The sequence below is a fragment of the Bolinopsis microptera genome, chromosome 2 (genome assembly GCF_026151205.1).
Source record: "Bolinopsis microptera isolate Bmic1 chromosome 2, MBARI_Bmic_1.0, whole genome shotgun sequence".
NCBI classification, from domain to species: Eukaryota; Metazoa; Ctenophora; class Tentaculata; order Lobata; family Bolinopsidae; genus Bolinopsis; species Bolinopsis microptera.
Window position 1 is genome coordinate 9906753 of NC_087073.1, and position 19514 is coordinate 9926266.

Here is a 19514-nt window from a genome sequence, read left to right on the forward strand (position 1 = left end):
TCACGCTAGAACTATTCTTAACTTTGGTTGTGATTGATATTTTTTGATGCAGTAAAAGGTATCGATTAGGGAATCCGAATATTGATAACGTTGTCGTCATTGTCAAATAAAATCCATATTTTCTACAGTACAAAGCTTAGATCTAAAGGGTGAAGAGATTAGAGAAATCTAAACATAAATAATTTTTTTTAATTTCCTCGAACAAAACTTTCAATTAGCAGGTTTCTAGTAATCTATAATCCAAACCAGATAGCATTAAACTGTTTCTAATAATTTAATTTCTGATTTAGCATTTGATGACATTCTCATAGCTTAGTTTACACAACAGTCAAAAGGAAATGTCCTTCTTCCACTTCTCCCTACCCTCGGCCACATCCCCAGAACACATTCTATCAGAGTTTAAACCAACATGTATTGTTGGTTTAATTGGCCACAGCAGATCGGATCCCTCCTCCATGGCATCCATCATCAACTCATCTCTACCTGGTGCTCAATTTGTTCTGTCCAAGTCAACATCTGAAATACAGGTACATTGCATTGTTCGTCTTAAAAAACCAGTACAGTAGCACTTGCAAAATGTAAGGCTTTTGATTTTTAAACAAAGAACTCGAGTTGATTATTAATAGACTGGAACATCTATATGTATAGATGTCAGATGTGTTTTGTGTATTTAAGTGGGGAGGTACATTTACATGTAACATCAATAAACCAAACCAATCAGCTTCCACTATTAACCAGTCAAATCACTGTCACGTGTCAAACAGTGTGCTTTACCTCCTTACCAGAATTCATAACTATACTTATTTTAATTATTTTTGATTAGATTTGATTTGATGATAGATGTGGCAATCTTTTAACCTTGATTGTTTCAGTGTTTCTTTGACGGTGATCAGGGCATCTTGTATATGTACGTGGGTAGACATGATGACATAAACAAGCTGAAGAATCTGCAACAATTGTTCGAAACCCAAAACTCACATCTTGTCCACCATCAAGAAATGATCAAACTTAAACACGAGGCAGGTTAACACTACTACTAGTTGTTTACATTCTATTTTAAGTTCTAGCTTAGATGATCGTTTGAAAAGGTAGAAAGTACACTTTGTTGAACATTATTGTCCGTAATGTCTCCACTAATTACCCAGCATCTGAACAAAAAACCACTGCCAGTTTCCATCAATAATTCATAACTTCCCCACAGGAAATAAAGACGTGGTTATGGTTATTTAGCGTGTGTCACTTTGTAGTGGTACTGCATCCCTCACAATCATTTGACGTGGAGTACATCAGACTCTTCCGCACCACTCAGCAGCTCCTGCAGCACTTTGCTCCTAAGATTAAGGAGCTGTATCCTGAAACAGAACTCCTGACCACGGCCAGGATTTATCGGCCCAGATTGTTGTTTGTTTTCCAGAGTAATAGTGCTAGCATGCACTTACCTCCTAAGAAAGGTTTGTAGAACTGATGTTGCACTTTTTATAACAATTGTCTAAAAAAGTACGTGATTGGTTAGTTTGTGTTCTGACGAATGTTTTGCATAATTTACCTGTTACATATTATGGTCTGACACAGTGTGGTGACTGTGTCTTGTGGGAGGAGTTAGTTCTCGGCATCTATTCGACCAAAATCTTCCTCAACAAAATAAGTTTTCCCCGTACTCTCAAAACGTTAATTTGGCACGTGCCCAAAAGTGCTCTGAGAACGACCATGATCGCCAATGGCGGCTCATCGATTGTTCCACTCCCACTAAATCTAACTTTACTATTTTCATAGTCATTCATACAGGAATTAGTAAGCAAATTTGCCAAATTTTTGCAGCTGGAGCACTGTCGCTCTTTTTCAAAGAGTGGTCAACCACCATTTTGTCACATCTCTCAGTTCATGTGGTCTAAATTGAATTAGCAAGCGATATAAAGACTTTTATAAGTATCAAAAGTTGACGCAATCGTTCACAAGTTCTAAGTTGATCAAAGTTGCCGTTTTCGAAATGCTCTTCAACTCTTTCCAAGATGAAGTTGTGCGGCTGTCTCTTGACTTTGATGCTAATTGACCCTACTTTCTTGAGCGAACTGAAAATCTTGAGCACCCCTGATGGGAAGATTGGACCCCCACCTTGTGCAATGACTTGTGTTGGTGTCGCGAAATGGACCTCTGGATCAAGTTATCTACTTATCAATATTGGGGGGTGTGCATTTGTGACACTACCAGTAATTACAACGAGTGCCCCAATAATAGGGTGCCCATTTTTTCGTATAATAAATATTTGGTTTGATGTAGTCATTTGGTTTAATGTAGGCACTGGGGGGCTCGAAGTACCAGACTATTGTAAATTTTATTGGAGTGCATTCGGATTCGAATGTTAATTGTTAAGGTTTCTTGAGAAACAATGACGTGATTTGCATTATTTAAGGACTAAGTATATCAAGGGTCGACCGAGTCCTCGGCCTCGGCCTCGGTTTTACCGAGGAATGGCGATTTTTCCTCGGCCTCGGCCTCGGCCTCGGTCAGGAGGACAATTCCTCGGTTCGCCTCGGCCTCGGTCAAAAATAGATTCGAAATTCCTCGGCCTCGGCGAAATTTGACGATTTTACCGAGGATTTGACCGAGGATTTTTGTTGAAATTTTGGGAATTTTTCTACAGACTTACAGAGGTTAATGTAAACGAATTTGTAAAATTGAAAATAAAACGACCAATTGACCAGGACACAAAACTAAAAATATCATAGTAGATAAGATTCATCGTCTGATGAAATGACAATATCTGAGCACTCTGAATCAGAATAATCTTCTGTGCACAGCTCAGAAGGGGGACAGTCCTCTTTATTTGGGGCTTCAAATTCATTTGGACAGGGGCCGAAGTCGTCCCCAAATGTTCCGATGTTCTTTTTGAGAAACAAGCACCCCTCAAAGTTTGTTGGCTTACTGAAGGGAAAGGAAGCAGTTCTAACGAGCTCTTCTCAAACACAAGGATATATTCTTGTGAACTCGGCTAGTATATATGAAACATTTGTCATGGAGTTGTAGAGGGAGTTATGTGCCTCGCCGGGCTAAAGTAGTGGATGACCTTGCTGTACGGCAAGTTAAACAAGGATCTGAAACTACTAGGTTCCGTACAGACTCAACTCTGCACCCGTGTCAATATGTTCATTATATGCAAGCCTCTTGATTTATAATCACCGAGTCTAGTAATTGTTTAAGAGAGTTCTCTGGCAGTTACGAAACTCGAGAGACTGTGGGATACTGAAGGGAAAGGAAGCAGTTCTAACGAGCTCTTCTCAAACACAAGGATATATTCTTGTGAACTCGGCTAGTATATATGAAACATTTGTCATGGAGTTGTAGAGGGAGTTATGTGCCTCGCCGGGCTAAAGTAGTGGATGACCTTGCTGTACGGCAAGTTAAACAAGGATCTGAAACTACTAGGTTCCGTACAGACTCAACTCTGCACCCGTGTCAATATGTTCATTATATGCAAGCCTCTTGATTTATAATCACCGAGTCTAGTAATTGTTTAAGAGAGTTCTCTGGCAGTTACGAAACTCGAGAGACTGTGGGATACTGAAGGGAAAGGAAGCAGTTCTAACGAGCTCTTCTCAAACACAAGGATATATTCTTGTGAACTCGGCTAGTATATATGAAACATTTGTCATGGAGTTGTAGAGGGAGTTATGTGCCTCGCCGGGCTAAAGTAGTGGATGACCTTGCTGTACGGCAAGTTAAACAAGGATCTGAAACTACTAGGTTCCGTACAGACTCAACTCTGCACCCGTGTCAATATGTTCATTATTATATGCAAGCCTCTTGATTTAAGGCTACAAGATGGCTGCCGGAGCTAGAGTTTTTGGTTGTACCTGATGCACCGACACCATCCATCTCACCACGCTTCTGATAGAATATTTCAAATTTCACTGTCAATTACTCAGATCCTGCCTGAGCATGCCCACTCCTGACTCTTGGCGAACTTGCCCCTTCATAATGATTGTAGCGTGTGTACATGCAGTATATTAGTACACAGTACAATCTAGGTACAGTGCGCTTTTCCTAATAAACAATGCCCTTTTTCCCAACAATTTTTCTGCCAAAATTCCTCGGCCTCGGCCTCGGCCTCGGTCAAAATTTGCACTCCTCGGCCTCGGCCTCGGCCTCGGTCAAAAAAAAGAAACCTCGGTTGTCCTCGGCCTCGGTCTTAACTAACTGTATTTTCCTCGGCCTCGGCCTCGGTCGAAAATCCTGCCCTCGGTCGACCCCTGAAGTATATAAAATTATTATTGAACGACCCCTAAGGCAAAATTGCTGTTTTGATGAAACAAACGTAACTCAATCCCTATCAATCTTAATACGATCCTGTGGGCCATACCAAGCCGTTTAACAAGGATACAGCTGTTACTCGGGTTTATACTTATTTGTGCTAAAATCTAGCATTTTCGAAACAATAAATGCCTCTGGCGCTATTACTTTCAACTTACTTGGTGACCTACAATTTGTGGGCAGGTCATTCCCGGTATTGGGATGGCCTGAGGTGCTTATCTCCTCGGGGGGATCATAAGGTCAGAATCGTACGTGACGTTGGGGGGTGGGTCATTATTTTCTTCCAAATCACAGTTAGTACATGGTACATTTTCCAGAAAAACAGTTAGTTAAGGGGGTGTCCAACCCCAAAAAACCCATTTTACCTCAAATTTCAATTTTGGGAATGGGTTTTGAGGTTTTTTTGAATTTTGTCCCTGTTTTTGTAACTTTTTATCAAATTCGACTACAATATTGAAAACAAAACCCCTACTAAATAGTGGGTATAATTTGCCCATTTCCCAATGTTTAATGAGCTGTTTAAAGCAATTTATGGGTGGGTATCTTATTTTATATACCAAGACACAGTTAGTACCGTGATTTCTCAACAGTTAGTAACACAAAAGCCGGCAAAAGGGGGTGGGTGTCTTAATTATTATCCTAAAAAACAGTTAGTACCGCGAAGGGGGTGGGTGGGTCTTTTTTGTAAACTCCAAAGTTACACTTAGTCGACGTCACGTACGGAACTAAGTACCTGATCCCCCCGGATTGAAACCTTTTAAAATTACGACTCATAATTCAGCCATCTGCTAACTTAATATAAGGTTTAATTACTGCGCGAATCGTAGACTTTTCATATTAATAAAATGTAGAATTCATCATCATTTTGAATGATGTGCACACTACGGGTCACATTCCATTGCATTGGTTAAAAGCCTTGTGATATAAATAAACACCGTATGATATAAATGATCTTCACACACTTTAAATTTCAGGACGTCAAGGTTTTAACCAGCAGTGCAAGAGACTCGGTCTAGAAATGGAGACACAAATATTCCACATATTCAGGAAGTGCCGTCTGCTTCCCAAACAAGCCTCACGAGGTGCCCAAGACTTGGCACATTTACCTCCTCCTAATGAACTGAGGGAACCTTTTGTTCTCTTTCTCGACGGTAAAGGGAGACCCTCCAGTGAGAGTCCTAGCTTTAAACACGTGGATACTGGTACGTTAAATATCGTGCTCACTTCTCACAGTGCATTAAATTCAGAATTCTATCACTGTAAAGTGTAAGTCGACACTCGACATGCTCTATTGATTATTGAACCGCGAAAAACATGTCTGCCTTCAAACCACAGCATTTGAAAGTTGACCATTATATCTAGATTGTCTTACAGGCTTACATTTTGTAACACATGGATATCACGACTCTTATCAATTGTAGTTTGTACCGGGTTTCTTTGAGATCCTGTAGCTTTGACCACCCTTATCCTCAGCACTGTATTACATTTCCCAACTATCTGCAACTGCTCCACAGTACGTACAGGACGTTAAGGAAGACACTATGACACTCGGCTCTTTTCTCAAACGTAATGTTAAGAACCTCAGGAATCAGGTCAGTAGAAAATATTATAACTCAATTTTTCTTTTGTTTGAAATCGATTTGTTTATCATAGGCGTTCTCAACTTTTGACAATTTTAATTGTTACTGCTCCTGTGTTTACATACTAAGAAGTAAAACTTAAATGTTGATTGTTGCTGTTCGTATACTTGGATTTACTTTTCACTACTTCGCCTGATTGTGGTTAATTTTCCATTACAAAGGTGCTGCAAGAGAAGGAAGAGGGAGTGACCTTTGTGCCACTAGGGGAGTGGTACAGTGCTGCCATACTACTTTACTCCTTCTACTGTCACGCTGACAATGACGCTAACTTTAGTGAGAACGGTCCTGCTAAAATAATCATGGTATGTTGGGATCCTTCGTTCAAAACAAGTTAGCCTTCGGGCTTCGTTACGATGTAGAACCAGTAGTGTTCTTCGCAACATGTTTAGTCATTCAGCCTGTGTTTCAGCGTTGATAATGAAATGGAAATAACGCTCATCATTTTACTGCTAATATCGATAGTTGATACTTTCGGAAAATGGAGATAGCACAGACTTAGTTCTAACGTTATTAACGTTATTTTTAGCAACTAGATCCAGAGGGGCAATACTCGGAGAACAGGTGCCAGAAAGCATATCCAGTCGCAAGTGCGGCCTACATGGACTCATTACCGTCACACTATACCCATGCCATTCACCAGGTATACATTAAAACCGCGGCTTATTATTATGATCACAATATGCGGTGTTTTAAACATAGCAGAGTTAAGTTGTCTTCCGGCACTTGGTCGCATTCGAATAGTGTGCTGTTCGTAACGCGCGGGGACCTTTTTATATCGGGATACATTTGCCTCTCACATTTGACGACTTTTTATTCAAAATTTAAGTTAACAGATTTAACTTGATTTCGATCCGTTCGATATAATCTAAACTTTATGACTTTGCAGTTAATTTGTTAATCATGTTAACACTTCGCTTGAAAACTGTTGTTCAACAAATCTATTTTCAGAGACAGCTTCAGCACGCACTGCACATACTGAGATCACGTGCTAAGGGTCCCGCCTTCAGCACATACGCGGCTAAACTGAAAGAAGATTGTGACGCTATATGGGAGGATGGCCGAAAGGGCTGTGAAAGCATCAGTTTAACAGGAAATGCCTGTGTCTTGCCGCTCCACGATTCAGCAAGGGTGCACAGCAACAGACTGAGGATGAGAAGCGCGTGCAGTTGCGGGAGAAGTATTTCGTATCGTTCAGACCCCTTCACTCTGGAGAGTGCTAACCATGAATTTTACATGTCCCTCTCCGACAAGTGTTGCTCTACGTTACCCCAACACAGGCTATTCGGGAGAAATCAGCTCAGTTGGATGATTTGCAACATTGGCCCCGCGTAAGTACCCTAAGCTACCTTAGTAGCTCGTTTTAGATTGAGAAGCAGCTCTTACCACTTTATGAGTACAAATTTATCAGGATCAAATGCAAAAAATACCATTAATCGATGCGTGAGAAAAGAAATCAATCACAATTTTGTCCTGTCTCCTAGGTCTTCGTACCAAACCACTATGGGGATTGAGCAGCCAGGATTTCTTCTCGGATCTCAGTACTTGCTACCGTGGGACCTGCCACCAGATGAAGCTTGGGCTCCCGAACCTAAGAACGCTTGGCGGGGCAAGCGCAGTGTCAGGTTAGCTCATCTTGTGCTTGATTTCAGTTTTTATGAGGGCTTTGATTCACAGACTTTGAACAATAAGTTTATGACAACATCTTGCGTTAAACTATTCTAAACGTCGAGATAGTTTAAACGAAATTTGAGAACTGACTGAAGTAACATTCCCAGGTGTTACGTAGGGTACGAATACGAATGCAGTAAAGGGCACAGGTTCTACTGTTCAGCAGGAGGAGCTCCAGTGAAGGGGTCCCCTGCTAACATGATCAAGGAGAACAGCGGGGGTAATAATGTCATGTCAGACATGATCCTCTACACTACCTGTCCTTCTCATACCAAGTTAGCTCAGTAATCCTTTATTTCACGTAATATACAGCTGAAATTGAATATCCACGGTAATTCACGCAAAATATTCCTGATGTTGATATATGTAGGTATGTAAACCTTCCCCATTAGCCCCTAGATTTTAACATAACTTCCTCCAGTAAGCCGCTGCTTGGTCAACTCATGAGAATAGTTGTCTGCTCCCCTGAACAAGTCAGTTTGTCCGTCTGTCTGAACGTGTCTTACCGGAACATCCGTATTTCCCTCACCGCCCCCGATAACGTCCAGATACGTGAGTTGAAGATTATTGACTTTCTTACAAACATGTTCATTGTATATATTTGGTTATAGCAATTTTGGGCTTGTGATCAATTTCATCATGCATTATCCATATTTTGTACACTATATTAATGACTAAAGTTCACACACTCAATTTCACATTTTGATTTACATTATTAGAGCATGATCATACGTTTTGAGTTACATGTAGATTGTAGAAAGATGAGAACTGACGAAAAATGTATTTCAGCGGGTGGGAAGATGACAGTGATCAGATTACCGTACGTGTATTGTGATGAGTCTGACAACCCCCTGCCATTCGACATAGAAGCGTACCTCTGCAAGGGGGCCCTTATCCCCATGCGCAGCAACAGACGGAGAAATGATAAGAAGTGAAGCGACACTTTTCGGGAGTTGACATGGATAAATTTTCAGTGAACGTGGTTCAGATCTTCATTCTTCCTAGTTGAGAGGATATTATGTTCGTTGCATTGAGTTGAAATTATAAGACAAATGACACAACACACTGTTCGTTTTACTGCTTGTTTGCTTAGAGAGTGTTTCCAGTTTGCTTAGAGAGTAAAATCCATTTTAGTTACACGATTATTAGTAACGATTGATAAGATCCATTATCTAATCAAAATTTCCTGACCCAATATACTAGTGTAGGTAGGATGGCATCAAGACATGCGACGAAGTACCGGGACAGTTCCAGCAACATTAAAGTCCTGCTGAGACAACAAACCAACATGACTCTTAATGACAGGTAATGATATCTTTATCCATCTAATCGGGACAACTCAAATAACGCCGACGTTACACGTGGACGATCCTTTTCTTCATTTCATTGGTATATAATACCGTTCAAATAGAATATCTTTTGTACAATAAGGACATTAATAAGCTTACCAAAAGCGATATACAAGTTTCAATCTCCTCTTCTCTCAGGTTCCACAAAATAATGAAGATGCCAGCCGTTGCGCCTGCACGTCCACGCACTCCCCCCAAAGATACGCGCATCAGAGAGGAGCTGCGAGCTCATCAGCGCAAACTAGAGACTCTGGAACGGAACACTCTTTCTATGATGTCCCGGTCCCTCGCCTCCCTCTCAACAGCAACTGCCAGTGCCAGCACGATACCCGTACCTACAGCCCCTGTCTACGAACCTCCTAAACAAAATGTCTCAGCCAAGGTAGAGATTTCGGTGTTTTGATTACCACATCTTCATAAAAAGCTGGAGTTTCCAACTTTTTCAGATGATAACCAGCAATACTGATTATGGCAAGTCTCAGTTCCATTATAACTGTTCAATTTACTTGTTCAGGCTCGACTTGGAGTTGGAAGAAACGGAAACGGAATCCAGAGTAGAATAGGGGCCAAGCGATTAACACAGAAATATAGCACATTGCAGCGAAAAAATGCGGGTGCCTCTCCTGGAGGCAGACTTGGTGAGCTACAATAAAGTTCTTTTAGATTTTTAAAACTTGATTTACCTTAAACTCATTGATCTGGCTAATCTGCTTCGTTAAATTTTAGTTAACTAAAATCATTGAACCTTGGTTCCCTCAGCAGGCAGATTGAATAGAGGCGGAAACGCGTCCGGAAGAGGAGTAACGCGGACCACTCGAGGAGGCGCAGCTGCACGAGGGGGCGGCGCTGCACGTGGTGGAGCAACTGCCCGAGGCGGAGCAGCAACTAAACGTGGATCAGGAGCAACCGCGCGTGGTGGTGCTCGTGGGGGCGGAACTGCCAGAGGTGGAGCCGCTGGACGCGGCGGAGCAGCCAAAAAACCAGACAAGGATTCCCTGGACTCTGAATTGGATAAATATATGTCAAAAAGTAGAGCGTATCTAGATACACAGCTGGACAGTTACATGGCTCAGAAGGGAGATAAGGAAGCTGCCTCTTGAGAAATAACAAGACAGATTATACAGACACTAGAGTTTCCCTGCCTCCCTACAACTCGCCCCTAGCTGTTCTTTTTATACACTGAAAAACTTACCAAACAATCAGTGCCGTGCCTGTTGCTAAACTATTGCCATAATGTTGTCAGTCAAAGAATGAGTTGCCTGCTGTTTTCGGCCGTTCGGCGACTTTGCCCCTTGTTTGAGTCTATTTTGATGAGAAATACTTGGAACTAAGAGCTAAATTATTCTGTGATCATCTGAAAGATTTATGTAAGGCATTTAATTCTCATCAAACATAGAATAGCCAAATTTGTATTGAAATCTTATATCCGGATGTCTCACAATTTGTTCTTTTTACACTGTTTGACGACGGCAGGTGTATTTCAGTTATTTTACTGTAATCGTGCAATATCAATTTTAATTTTATTCCAAGAGGAAATTAAGTTGTTTATCACTACCACTGTCTACAATCCGCTTAATCTGCCCAAACATTTCGACTGAAAGTTCATAATTCAATGAAGAGCGTATTTTGATGTGAAACTTTGTATTTATTTCAAAAACCCACCTTGAAATGTTTGGGCATAATAGTCGGCTCAGAAAACAAAATAATACACAGTTCATCAAGTACTGTACAGAATTTAGATATTCCATAAAAATCATATTATATTAACTTAGACCAAAGATTAATTCTACAGTCTAAAAATGCGTAATGAAAAGTAAATATCATGATTTGGTCTGACAAACTTCCCACGCCACTTCATAACAAACGGTACCATTTATATCACAGTAGTATTGTTACATTTAAAGTGCAGACGAAATAAATGTAGTCTATCAATCTAGGCAGTGGACCTCCAATACAAGTGAACCATAAGAACACTAAAAAAGTCAGACTGTGCCACTTAAAAACAGCTACCAGTCAAATAATAGCCGACAAATCTTGAAAATTGTAGCTCTAGGTACAGGTGTGGATTAAGAAAAAATTACAAACTCAAAATAATTGATACATGATAATTTCGCGAAAAATTAACAATAGTAGCCGAAAAGTCAGCAACAAAAATCAAAAGAAACCAAGAAACATTTCCCGAAACTTGCTTCAAGATCTGGCGCTGGATTTTCCAGTGCTGAAATTGTTCGGTCCAATGAATAAAAACTTTTCTGTTGTTATTGTTACCCGCCACGTCGCAGTAGCCCAACTTTTATGTTACAGCTCTATCTAGATGCAAAAGCTCTTGTAGAATTGACATCCGTTAAAACAAAAATACTCATCCTTAATTTCGTACTCAAGTCATAAACTTCATAGTTAGTCAGATCGAAAAATAAATATTGCTCGATAACTAGAATTAATCTCTTACGTAAATTTTCAGAAATGTATATAATTTACTGTGAAAATGTGTTAAAAATTCTGTTGAAACTTATAAATATTTTATCAAAACTAAATTTATAAACCGTCTATTTAATAAAATAAATTGCTATGTTGTAACACGAAACTGTAGTAATATCACTACACATTCTAGTTTGTTTCGTAGTTAAACAGAATTTGTCAATAAAAAGTATAACCGCGTAGCCTTAACAATGATGTTAACATAATAAACAAAGACATATAAAAGGCTCTAAATTTATGCGGCTCTCAGGAATGGTTTCTAAACTCAGTTGTTTCATTATAATCATGCTGTGACTAATTGTACAAGGTTTGAATCCAAATCAAGTACAAATTTGTGAAGATTAAGAAGGTAAGTTGCGTGCAATAAGTTAAAAACTGGTGGTGTTATCGTCATCATCCTTTGCGTTAGCGTGATCGTCTTCATCCTTTTGGTGATCCACACCAGATTCATCTACGCTGGAAGCTTCACTTTCCGCCTCAGAATCGGTTGCGTCCTCCGGAACTGACTCCAGCATCGAGACCGACGCATCAAACCTTACTTTGTACTCATCTTCTTCATCAGAAGATAAGTTATTCTCATCACTGAACTCTCCGAGAGCTGCTAACTTCTGTTTTATCTCCTCTGGACTCAGGTCATCGGAAGAATCAGATTGTTCTCCCTCTGATGCCACTGTAGGGGTCCCAACCTCCAATTCATCTAATTGTAATTCTTCATCATATAACTCTTCATCATTTCTACCAACATCCAAAACCCCTCTTTGACATACAACCAGTCCCGGGGTTTTCACCGACACCTCCACATCGTTATCCTCAGCAGCCTGCACTGCAGCCTCTACAACAGTTTCAACAGTTTCACCTGACAATTCAGCACCTGATGATGCCATAACGTCCTCCTCCATATCAAAATTCGGGGTTTGAACTCCGATACTTACAGGTGAATTGATTTCTGGGGTCTCAACGCTAACCTCTGTGTCGACACTAAAGTCGGGAATTCCGGCACTTACTTCCGGGGTCTCAACGCTAACCTCTGTTTCGACATTAAAGTCCGGAATTCCGGCACTTACTTCAGGGGTCTCAACGCTAACCTCTGTATCGAAACTAAAGTCCGGAATTCCGGCACTTACTTCAGGTGTCTCAACGCTAAATTCTGGGGTCTCCGTTTCGACTTCGAGTTCTACCTCTGGGGTCCCAACTTCAATCGCCGCTGCAGCACTAACTTCTGTTTCAAGTTCAACCTCCACCGAGGGTGCTTCAATTTCGACTGCTGCTACCAGATCAGGAACTTCAGCAGTAACGGAAGCAGCGATAACTGGAGCCGCTGGTCTTTTTGGCGGTACCCTGGGAGGGATCGAGTACTCGACCGGCTCGGCCTCATATGCGAGGTTGCCGTTAGTAAGTGGTAGTTCGTCTGGTAGCTCGGGTATGTTTATGTACTCCGCTTCTCTGTTCCTCCACTCATCGTCCTGACCTGATTGGTTTTATTAAGTAACGGTGGTAGCCGGAGTTTCATGCAATAATGCACATTAATTGAGAATAGGTATGCAGTATTAGTATGTCAAATGGAACTTTAAAGTTAAGTATAAAATTAAGAGAGAGACGATGCTAGAATTATCATTTCAAATGAGTAACGAAATCAATAGAATACAACTTACTCAAGTCGACAGCCTGGAAATTATCAGCAAGAGGATCGGGTTCCACTTTGATCTTCAAACTCTTATTTGCTGCAACATTCCAATTTTAGTTTCAAATTATAATAATAGCTTTGATTATTTAATAATTCAGTTTCATCTTCAAATAATCTTTCGATATGATCACTGATAATCGTCAGAGACAATTCTTTAGTATCTCGCTATCCATTTTCTCACAATCAGACGGAACAACTCACTTCAGGTCTTTCTTTGTCGTGTTAGTATAGCGATTTTGAGTTCTGTGAAGAATAAAGAAAGAGAGAAAACATTTGGTTAAGTTTCGGGGGAATTACTATAACAATATAAACATTAAAAACTCTAAATTCCTAATATTTATTTCAAAAACCCTTGTCATAAAATCTAAAAAATAGTTCAACAAATCTACTGATGACTACTATATGTTTTGTGGTTCATCAGCATTTTTATAGAACAACGAAATAGCAAAAACAATTAACGAAATTGAAATAGATGATAGTATGAAAAATCTCATCGATCAATGGCAGATTTATTTCCTCAGTTTATTCATAACAAACACGACTGAAAAGATGTTATTCGATAGGCAAAATCACTCCGTCATACATATCAAATATTTTCTGGTCAGGTTTCATGTATTATCATAATTACCTAACACGTTAATCTTCCCAATTGATGAGGTTACTATCAGTAGGATGATAAGTTTTGATACTGGGCAATTCTCGGACTTGATTGGCCGCTGCTGGTTGTTTAACTTTAATCACAGTCACGTGTCAATTGAAATATATATCACATCCTCATTAGTAACCAAGTCTAATATAAATGTTAAGACTATCAGAACAAGATAAAAAGATCCGACAAGCATTCGGAGATAAAAGTCATTTGTCGAGTCTGTCGGTCAGTCAGCGCGCGGCTCTCTCACACACTCGCAGATCAAGCTCGCACACTCCATTCTCCACGGGACACTAACGATTGTATTTGCGAGTGTAGTTGATGGGGAACGCTCCTTTCGCTCCCGAACCTTGTAGTTTACCCATAAACCATCCGGAATCCTGCGAAATGTACGATTTCATGCGGCTGAAGCTATAACATTAGGTACCTAATGTTATGTTAATGTTCCTCTGATTTATCTGTTTACTTGTGAGAAATTTGTAAGCAAGTTTATTTCACAACACAAATCATGCCCACCTGTTCGTCAGTACTATCCCAGGTGACCACTGTGATCACATCCCCCATACCAAACGACAGTTCATCTTCGTCTACAGCTTTATACTCGTGAATACACTCCACTACTGTACCAGTTTCTATGTTTATCGACGGGGAGTAGGGTGTTACGCCACCTGCAGAACAAAGATAATTAAGTTACTTATTTGTAGTTCTACCGGGAAATGAATCATGAATTTCCTAATTATCGGAACAGTAACTCAGTAAGTGCAACTAGGCTTCAAAAACAAATAAAAATTTGAAGCCCGGCTGAAGAAAAAATGAAATGAAACGATCAATATACGAGGCTTGGTGCTGAAATATTTTCCTCTCGCTCGATGATGATATTAACGTGCTATCAAATAAAAGGTTGGAAAACAAATATGTACTAACACATCTATCTACAGAGATGCTGTACAAGAAAAACCGATTTGTTATGAATAATTTGTGTTCGTGATGACAACTGATAGGAACATTAAAAACATTAAATACGATATCATACAAATTGAAAGTACAAATCAGAAATCTCTTTTTCAATTGCAACATTTATATGCAAATAAAGCTATGAAAGCAAACAAGAAAGTTGTTGATGGTTCCATACATATGGCGAATAATTGGTTTTGAAATCCCCCTAATTTTTCACTCTCACTCGGATGAAACGCCAATAAAGCCATTATAAAGCCATTTCAAAACCCCCTCAACACTTTAATATACTCATGAGCTCACCCTCCTCTTCTTCAATCTTTGCTAATTCCTCCTCCACCTTTTTTATTATTTGTAACTCCGCTTCTAATATAACGTTTTCAGATTCTGATTGTTCAGGCTTTTCTTTTTCTTTCGAATCCTTGACCTCTTCCTTCTCAACCGTTTTCTTCTCCGAAATGCCGACTTCCTTGTCTTGCTGTTTTGTAGAGTCGTCAGCCTGCTCGGCGGGTGTGACTTTTGTTACATTGGCTGCTACAGATTGGGTGGATTCATCCGCAACAGGAGATTTAGATTCTTTTTCAGTGTCAGAAGGTCCTACTGTGTCCTCTGTGTCGTCTGTGTCCTCTAGCTCAGATGGAGACGGCTTTTCGGTTTCTTTGGGAACATTTTCTTCGGGAACAACCTTGTTATCTGACTCAGCTGGAGTTGGCTCTTCAAAACAGGTCATCAAAACTGGTTTCCTTTTATCATCGTCAGAATCTACGATATTGAAATGACTTTTCAAAATCTCAGGACTTATCGTTACATTTTCATTCGATTTGCAAATAAAGCATGGTTACAATTACGGATTCTTCACAGTTCAAATTTGATGAACAGTGCTATTAGCCGTTGTCGGATAATCCTCATTTGGCTAGTAATACTGATTTGAAGTTTGAGATGTCCTGGTAAACAGTATAACAATAGGTAACTGTTTAATTTTTACATCTATAATGAAAATTTTCATGCCAGATTGACACTATGCAAAGTTTTGTAGTTGCAGTAATTGAGTCATTGACTAATCATGCGAATTTTCAAAGGAAAAAGTAAGATCAGTCGAGACCATTCCGAGACTTACTGGCCGGCTTTGGAATGTCAACACTTTCTAATTCTGCCTCTTGGTCAACTATGAGAACATAATCTTATGAAAATGAATGAGACATAAACTATTCAATTATCTGGAGGTGATCTAAAATATGTAAATGACCAGATGAGTGCGTACCTGGTTCACTTTCGCTGACAGATAGATCGACCCTCGGAGGCTGGAAAAGAGATTAACTATTTAAGCTGTTCAACAATACTTTAGTCTAGTCATTGTTTCAGTAATTAGCTCTAAAGAAGCTCACGTAGTTGGCTGTCACATTAGTATAATGCAATGTTGAATGGAAGAAGTGCGGGTCGTCATAGTCAAATGTCCTTGTCAATAATGTTAAATAATTTCTATTCAATTTCATATATCAATTAAATTTTCTAAAAGGTGTGAACGGATTTCCATGCAGAATGTGCTGAATGAATAATGGGTATTAAATACAAGGAACATACCTTCGGTCGTGCCGGTGACAGCGGTTTCACTGGACCAACTTCTAAAATAAAACAATGTTAATTTATGTTCAGTAAACTTACTCTTGTCTAAGTTGTCAGTGGATCTGTCTGTCAGTATTGAGTTAAATGATGTCCCCGAAGTCTCTCTTAGCCTCCGTGGCTTTATTACTGTTGGTACTGGTAAATATGGTCATGTCAATATCATGAAATTTCAGCGGTATTAATTCCAAGAAATTGCGAGGATTTCTAAAATTAGACTTAGAGATAACAACCGTCAATATGGGGAGTCAGGTAGGATAATTTCATTCGGTAACAGTGGGCGTGGCTTTAACTTACTTGTGGGAGTGTAAACAGTGGCTTGTTGAGCTGGGGAAGCGTATGGGTCCACTGATATACTGAAGTATAGTTAGGTTAATTAAGGAAGACGATAGTTAAAAAAGAATTGAATAGTCTTCATTAGTCTGTAGTCACCACTCACCATTGAGGTTAAAAATTGATCACAATTGAATTTCAAGCCAAATTTGCGTGTCGGTGAAAGGCAAGAGCATAGTAGTTCGATCCAGTGCAAAACCTTGAACGTTCCAAGCATGGAGCAATACAAGAAAACGATCAGATCGATCATTATCATCGAATTTTCAAAGTAAACAACGTGTGCTGCGCGAAAAGTCTCCAAAATGTACATAAAATTAATTTTCGCGCGTTCCATAATTTCCTCACACCAGGTTAATCGTCGCCCACTTACCCAAATAGCGTTATGTTTCGTCCGCCAAACCTTCAACGCCACCTGGAAACAACTGCCGCATAGTTTTCTTAAGCAATACACATTTCACAAGGACAACTTACTTTGATATACTCTGCGATGTATCCGCATTTTTCTTGGATTTCCTTAAAGCGCCCATAGATAAACTCCTCTTGAAGCTGCTGAAAAGATTGAATAACTTAATTACAAGCGGGAAAATATGTTATGAATGTTATTGATAAAGTTTACACATTTGCGGTAACATTCTGTCTTCAATTAGAAATGATATTCAGTAATTGATGATCAGTAAAAAAAGCATTCTTGACTCTTATCAGTGCCAGTATCACTTTCATGGAATGGGAGTGGTCTCTGGGAGTGGCCTGAGTGGGTCAAGAGGTCGAAACTCGGTTTTTCTGATGGTTTGGGACATGTACAACCTATTTAACCACCAAACATGTTCCAGATACCCGGACACAAATCCCCTACAGAAATCAAGGAAACGTGCTCTCCATTCATGGTTAAACTTAACAGGTATACCCTGAAATTTGACTTTAGAGACAAATTGTCTCATACAATTCTAAATTAGATGAATGAATAATGTTTGTGTTATCGAAATATGCGGTCGCAGATCCTAAACAATATGCTTAAATCTAATAAGGTAGAATTCTTTCGACCATTAGCCATTATTAGGAACAATCTAGGAAGTTACCCTTGTGCGACACATCATAATTCCTGAGATGCCATCATAACATGTACCGTCCCCGTTAATAATGTTCCCGTTTATAGATACACACGATTATACACAAGTCATTTATAAAATATTGGCTGAACGATACACCTTTTGTCCCGCAAAATATGTGAAATTCTTGATCCAGGTGTTATATAAACAGCTCATCAGATTAATTAGCATGTGCTTAGCCAACAATTCACTATTGTTACATACGTTCCACTTAAGGGGGCCGGGGGGGGGGGGGGGGGGGGGGGTCTTCATCAAAATTCTCTCGAAATCGAGTTTATAGTTGTTTCTGATAGAGGGGAGTGATACCTATCAGCTGCTTTTGGTCCCATGGAAAAATATTGTTCCTAGCCGAAATTATCACCGGTCTAAGGTCAGCGCTTATGTGTTATTGTATTGCGCGAGCGATTTTCAATCGCACGTTCTGAAAATCGAGTCTAAAAATCTATCTTCTCCTACATTTTTTGAGCAATCACCCTCAAACTTTCAGGATATGTTCTTAGGATCAGTTAGAAGAGAACTCTAGAGCCAGAATTTTGAGATAGGCCTTTAAAGATTTTTAACTCGATTTTGAAAATCTTGGACCTCTAAAATTCAAGGTCCAAGATTTTCAAAATCGAATTAAAAATCTTTAAAGGCCTATCTTAAAATTCTGGCTCTAGAGTTCTCTTCTTACTGATCCTAAGAACATATTCTGAAAGTTTGAGGGGGATTGCTCAAAAAATGTAGGAGAAGATAGATTTTTAGACTCGATTTTCAGAACGCGCGATTGAAAATCGCTCGCGCAATACAATTACACATAAGCGCTGACCTTTGACCGGTGATAATTTCGGCTAGGAACAACATTTTTCCATGGGACCAAAAGCAGCTGATAGATATCACTCCCCTCTATCAGAAACAACTATAAACTCGATTTCGAGAGAATTTTGATGAAGACCCCCCCCGGCCCCCTTAATGTTGAAAATAAAACTTAGCAGCTCTTTTGCCTTGCCATCACATCTCATCATTAAGTTTCTCTCGTGGAATGGGGATCAAGGTATTTGTTTTTCAGTACTAAGTCAATTACATTGCCGAGTAATGCCGCAGTAAGGCATTACCCGCTATCTGCTCTGAAAAACTAAAACGAGTTTTCCGTAAATTCCGTGTGATCTTGTATGAGTCACAAATACATTGTAGGTAAGTTCGTCTACGGTATAAAAAGATATTTGAACAAGTGCTTCTTTTCATGAACGGTTTCCTAATTTTTGGTAATTTTATCGCAGATTTCAGTATATTCTTAGGAATTGTATTGATAAGGCAGACAGAGTTAGAGTCTCGACTCAATTACGACACATGTTCTTGAAAAACTAACAGACTACAGCGTAAATCAAATTATACTTGATGTACGCCGTACATTGTACGGCCGCCTGTTTTACTTTATCTGCCGTTTGATTTAGATGAGCAAGAAAGGAAGCAGTAATGGAATGTAACAAGTAAATGTTACACTGTGATAGCAACCCGATGATAGTTCGAACCTGATTCAAGAATGTGGCTGGAGTCCAGGTTCTACATAAGTTGTCTACCACCCCATATATTTTAACTAACGGTTCCCATTTCCCAAACATTATAATTTATCACATACCTGCCGCCACTTTTCCTGAAGCTCTTTCTCATACTTTGTCTCTTGAATCTGTTGAATATGGACTCGTTAAGCCTGAGGAAGTAATGTTTGTTTGTCTGTCTGTCCGT

The 19514-nt window shown here is 39.6% G+C and overlaps 3 protein-coding genes across 9 annotated transcripts in view; 2 read left to right on the forward strand and 1 right to left on the reverse strand.

Moving 5' to 3' along the window:
* Positions 1 to 284: 284 nt before the first annotated feature.
* Positions 285 to 8680, forward strand: LOC134811812 (nonsense-mediated mRNA decay factor SMG8-like). Of its 2 annotated transcripts, none has more exons than XM_063818897.1 (12): positions 285 to 527; positions 873 to 1023; positions 1202 to 1451; positions 5283 to 5510; positions 5782 to 5900; positions 6110 to 6250; positions 6475 to 6588; positions 6897 to 7276; positions 7430 to 7570; positions 7724 to 7891; positions 8038 to 8168; positions 8406 to 8680. In XM_063818897.1, the coding sequence occupies exons 3-12, from the start codon at positions 1430 to 1432 to the stop codon at positions 8549 to 8551; spliced, it is 1590 nt and encodes a 529-aa protein (XP_063674967.1). In that variant the 5' UTR covers positions 285 to 527; positions 873 to 1023; positions 1202 to 1429; the 3' UTR covers positions 8552 to 8680. The 2 variants fall into 2 exon arrangements, with proteins under 2 accessions (XP_063674967.1, XP_063674966.1); XM_063818896.1 differs by having other exon boundaries at positions 873 to 1019.
* Positions 8681 to 8823: 143 nt separating this feature from the next.
* On the forward strand, positions 8824 to 10501 carry LOC134811814 (chromatin target of PRMT1 protein-like). Its single transcript, XM_063818905.1, has 4 exons — positions 8824 to 8921; positions 9104 to 9347; positions 9480 to 9603; positions 9725 to 10501. Exons 1-4 carry the CDS (start codon positions 8830 to 8832, stop codon positions 10063 to 10065), a joined length of 801 nt encoding a protein of 266 aa, XP_063674975.1. The 5' UTR covers positions 8824 to 8829; the 3' UTR covers positions 10066 to 10501.
* Positions 10502 to 10682: 181 nt separating this feature from the next.
* The window catches only part of LOC134811813 (amphiphysin-like), a 73709-nt gene continuing 64877 nt past the window's right edge, over positions 10683 to 19514 (reverse strand). Inside the window, exons 8-18 of one of the 6 annotated variants that reach the window (XM_063818902.1) lie at positions 19408 to 19455; positions 17155 to 17232; positions 16648 to 16706; positions 16312 to 16352; positions 15992 to 16031; positions 15848 to 15895; positions 14293 to 14444; positions 14075 to 14156; positions 13096 to 13164; positions 12508 to 12911; positions 11307 to 12389 (exon numbers count right to left, since the gene is read on the reverse strand). In XM_063818902.1, the coding sequence (XP_063674972.1) occupies positions 12372 to 12389; positions 12508 to 12911; positions 13096 to 13164; positions 14075 to 14156; positions 14293 to 14444; positions 15848 to 15895; positions 15992 to 16031; positions 16312 to 16352; positions 16648 to 16706; positions 17155 to 17232; positions 19408 to 19455 (1039 nt within the window). In that variant the 3' untranslated portion in view covers positions 11307 to 12371. Of the gene's footprint in view, positions 12912 to 13095; positions 13165 to 14074; positions 14157 to 14292; positions 14445 to 15847; positions 15911 to 15991; positions 16032 to 16311; positions 16353 to 16647; positions 16707 to 17154; positions 17233 to 19407; positions 19456 to 19514 lie in introns of all 6 variants that reach the window. The other 5 variants (XM_063818900.1, XM_063818898.1, XM_063818904.1 and 2 more) reach the window with 5 other exon arrangements.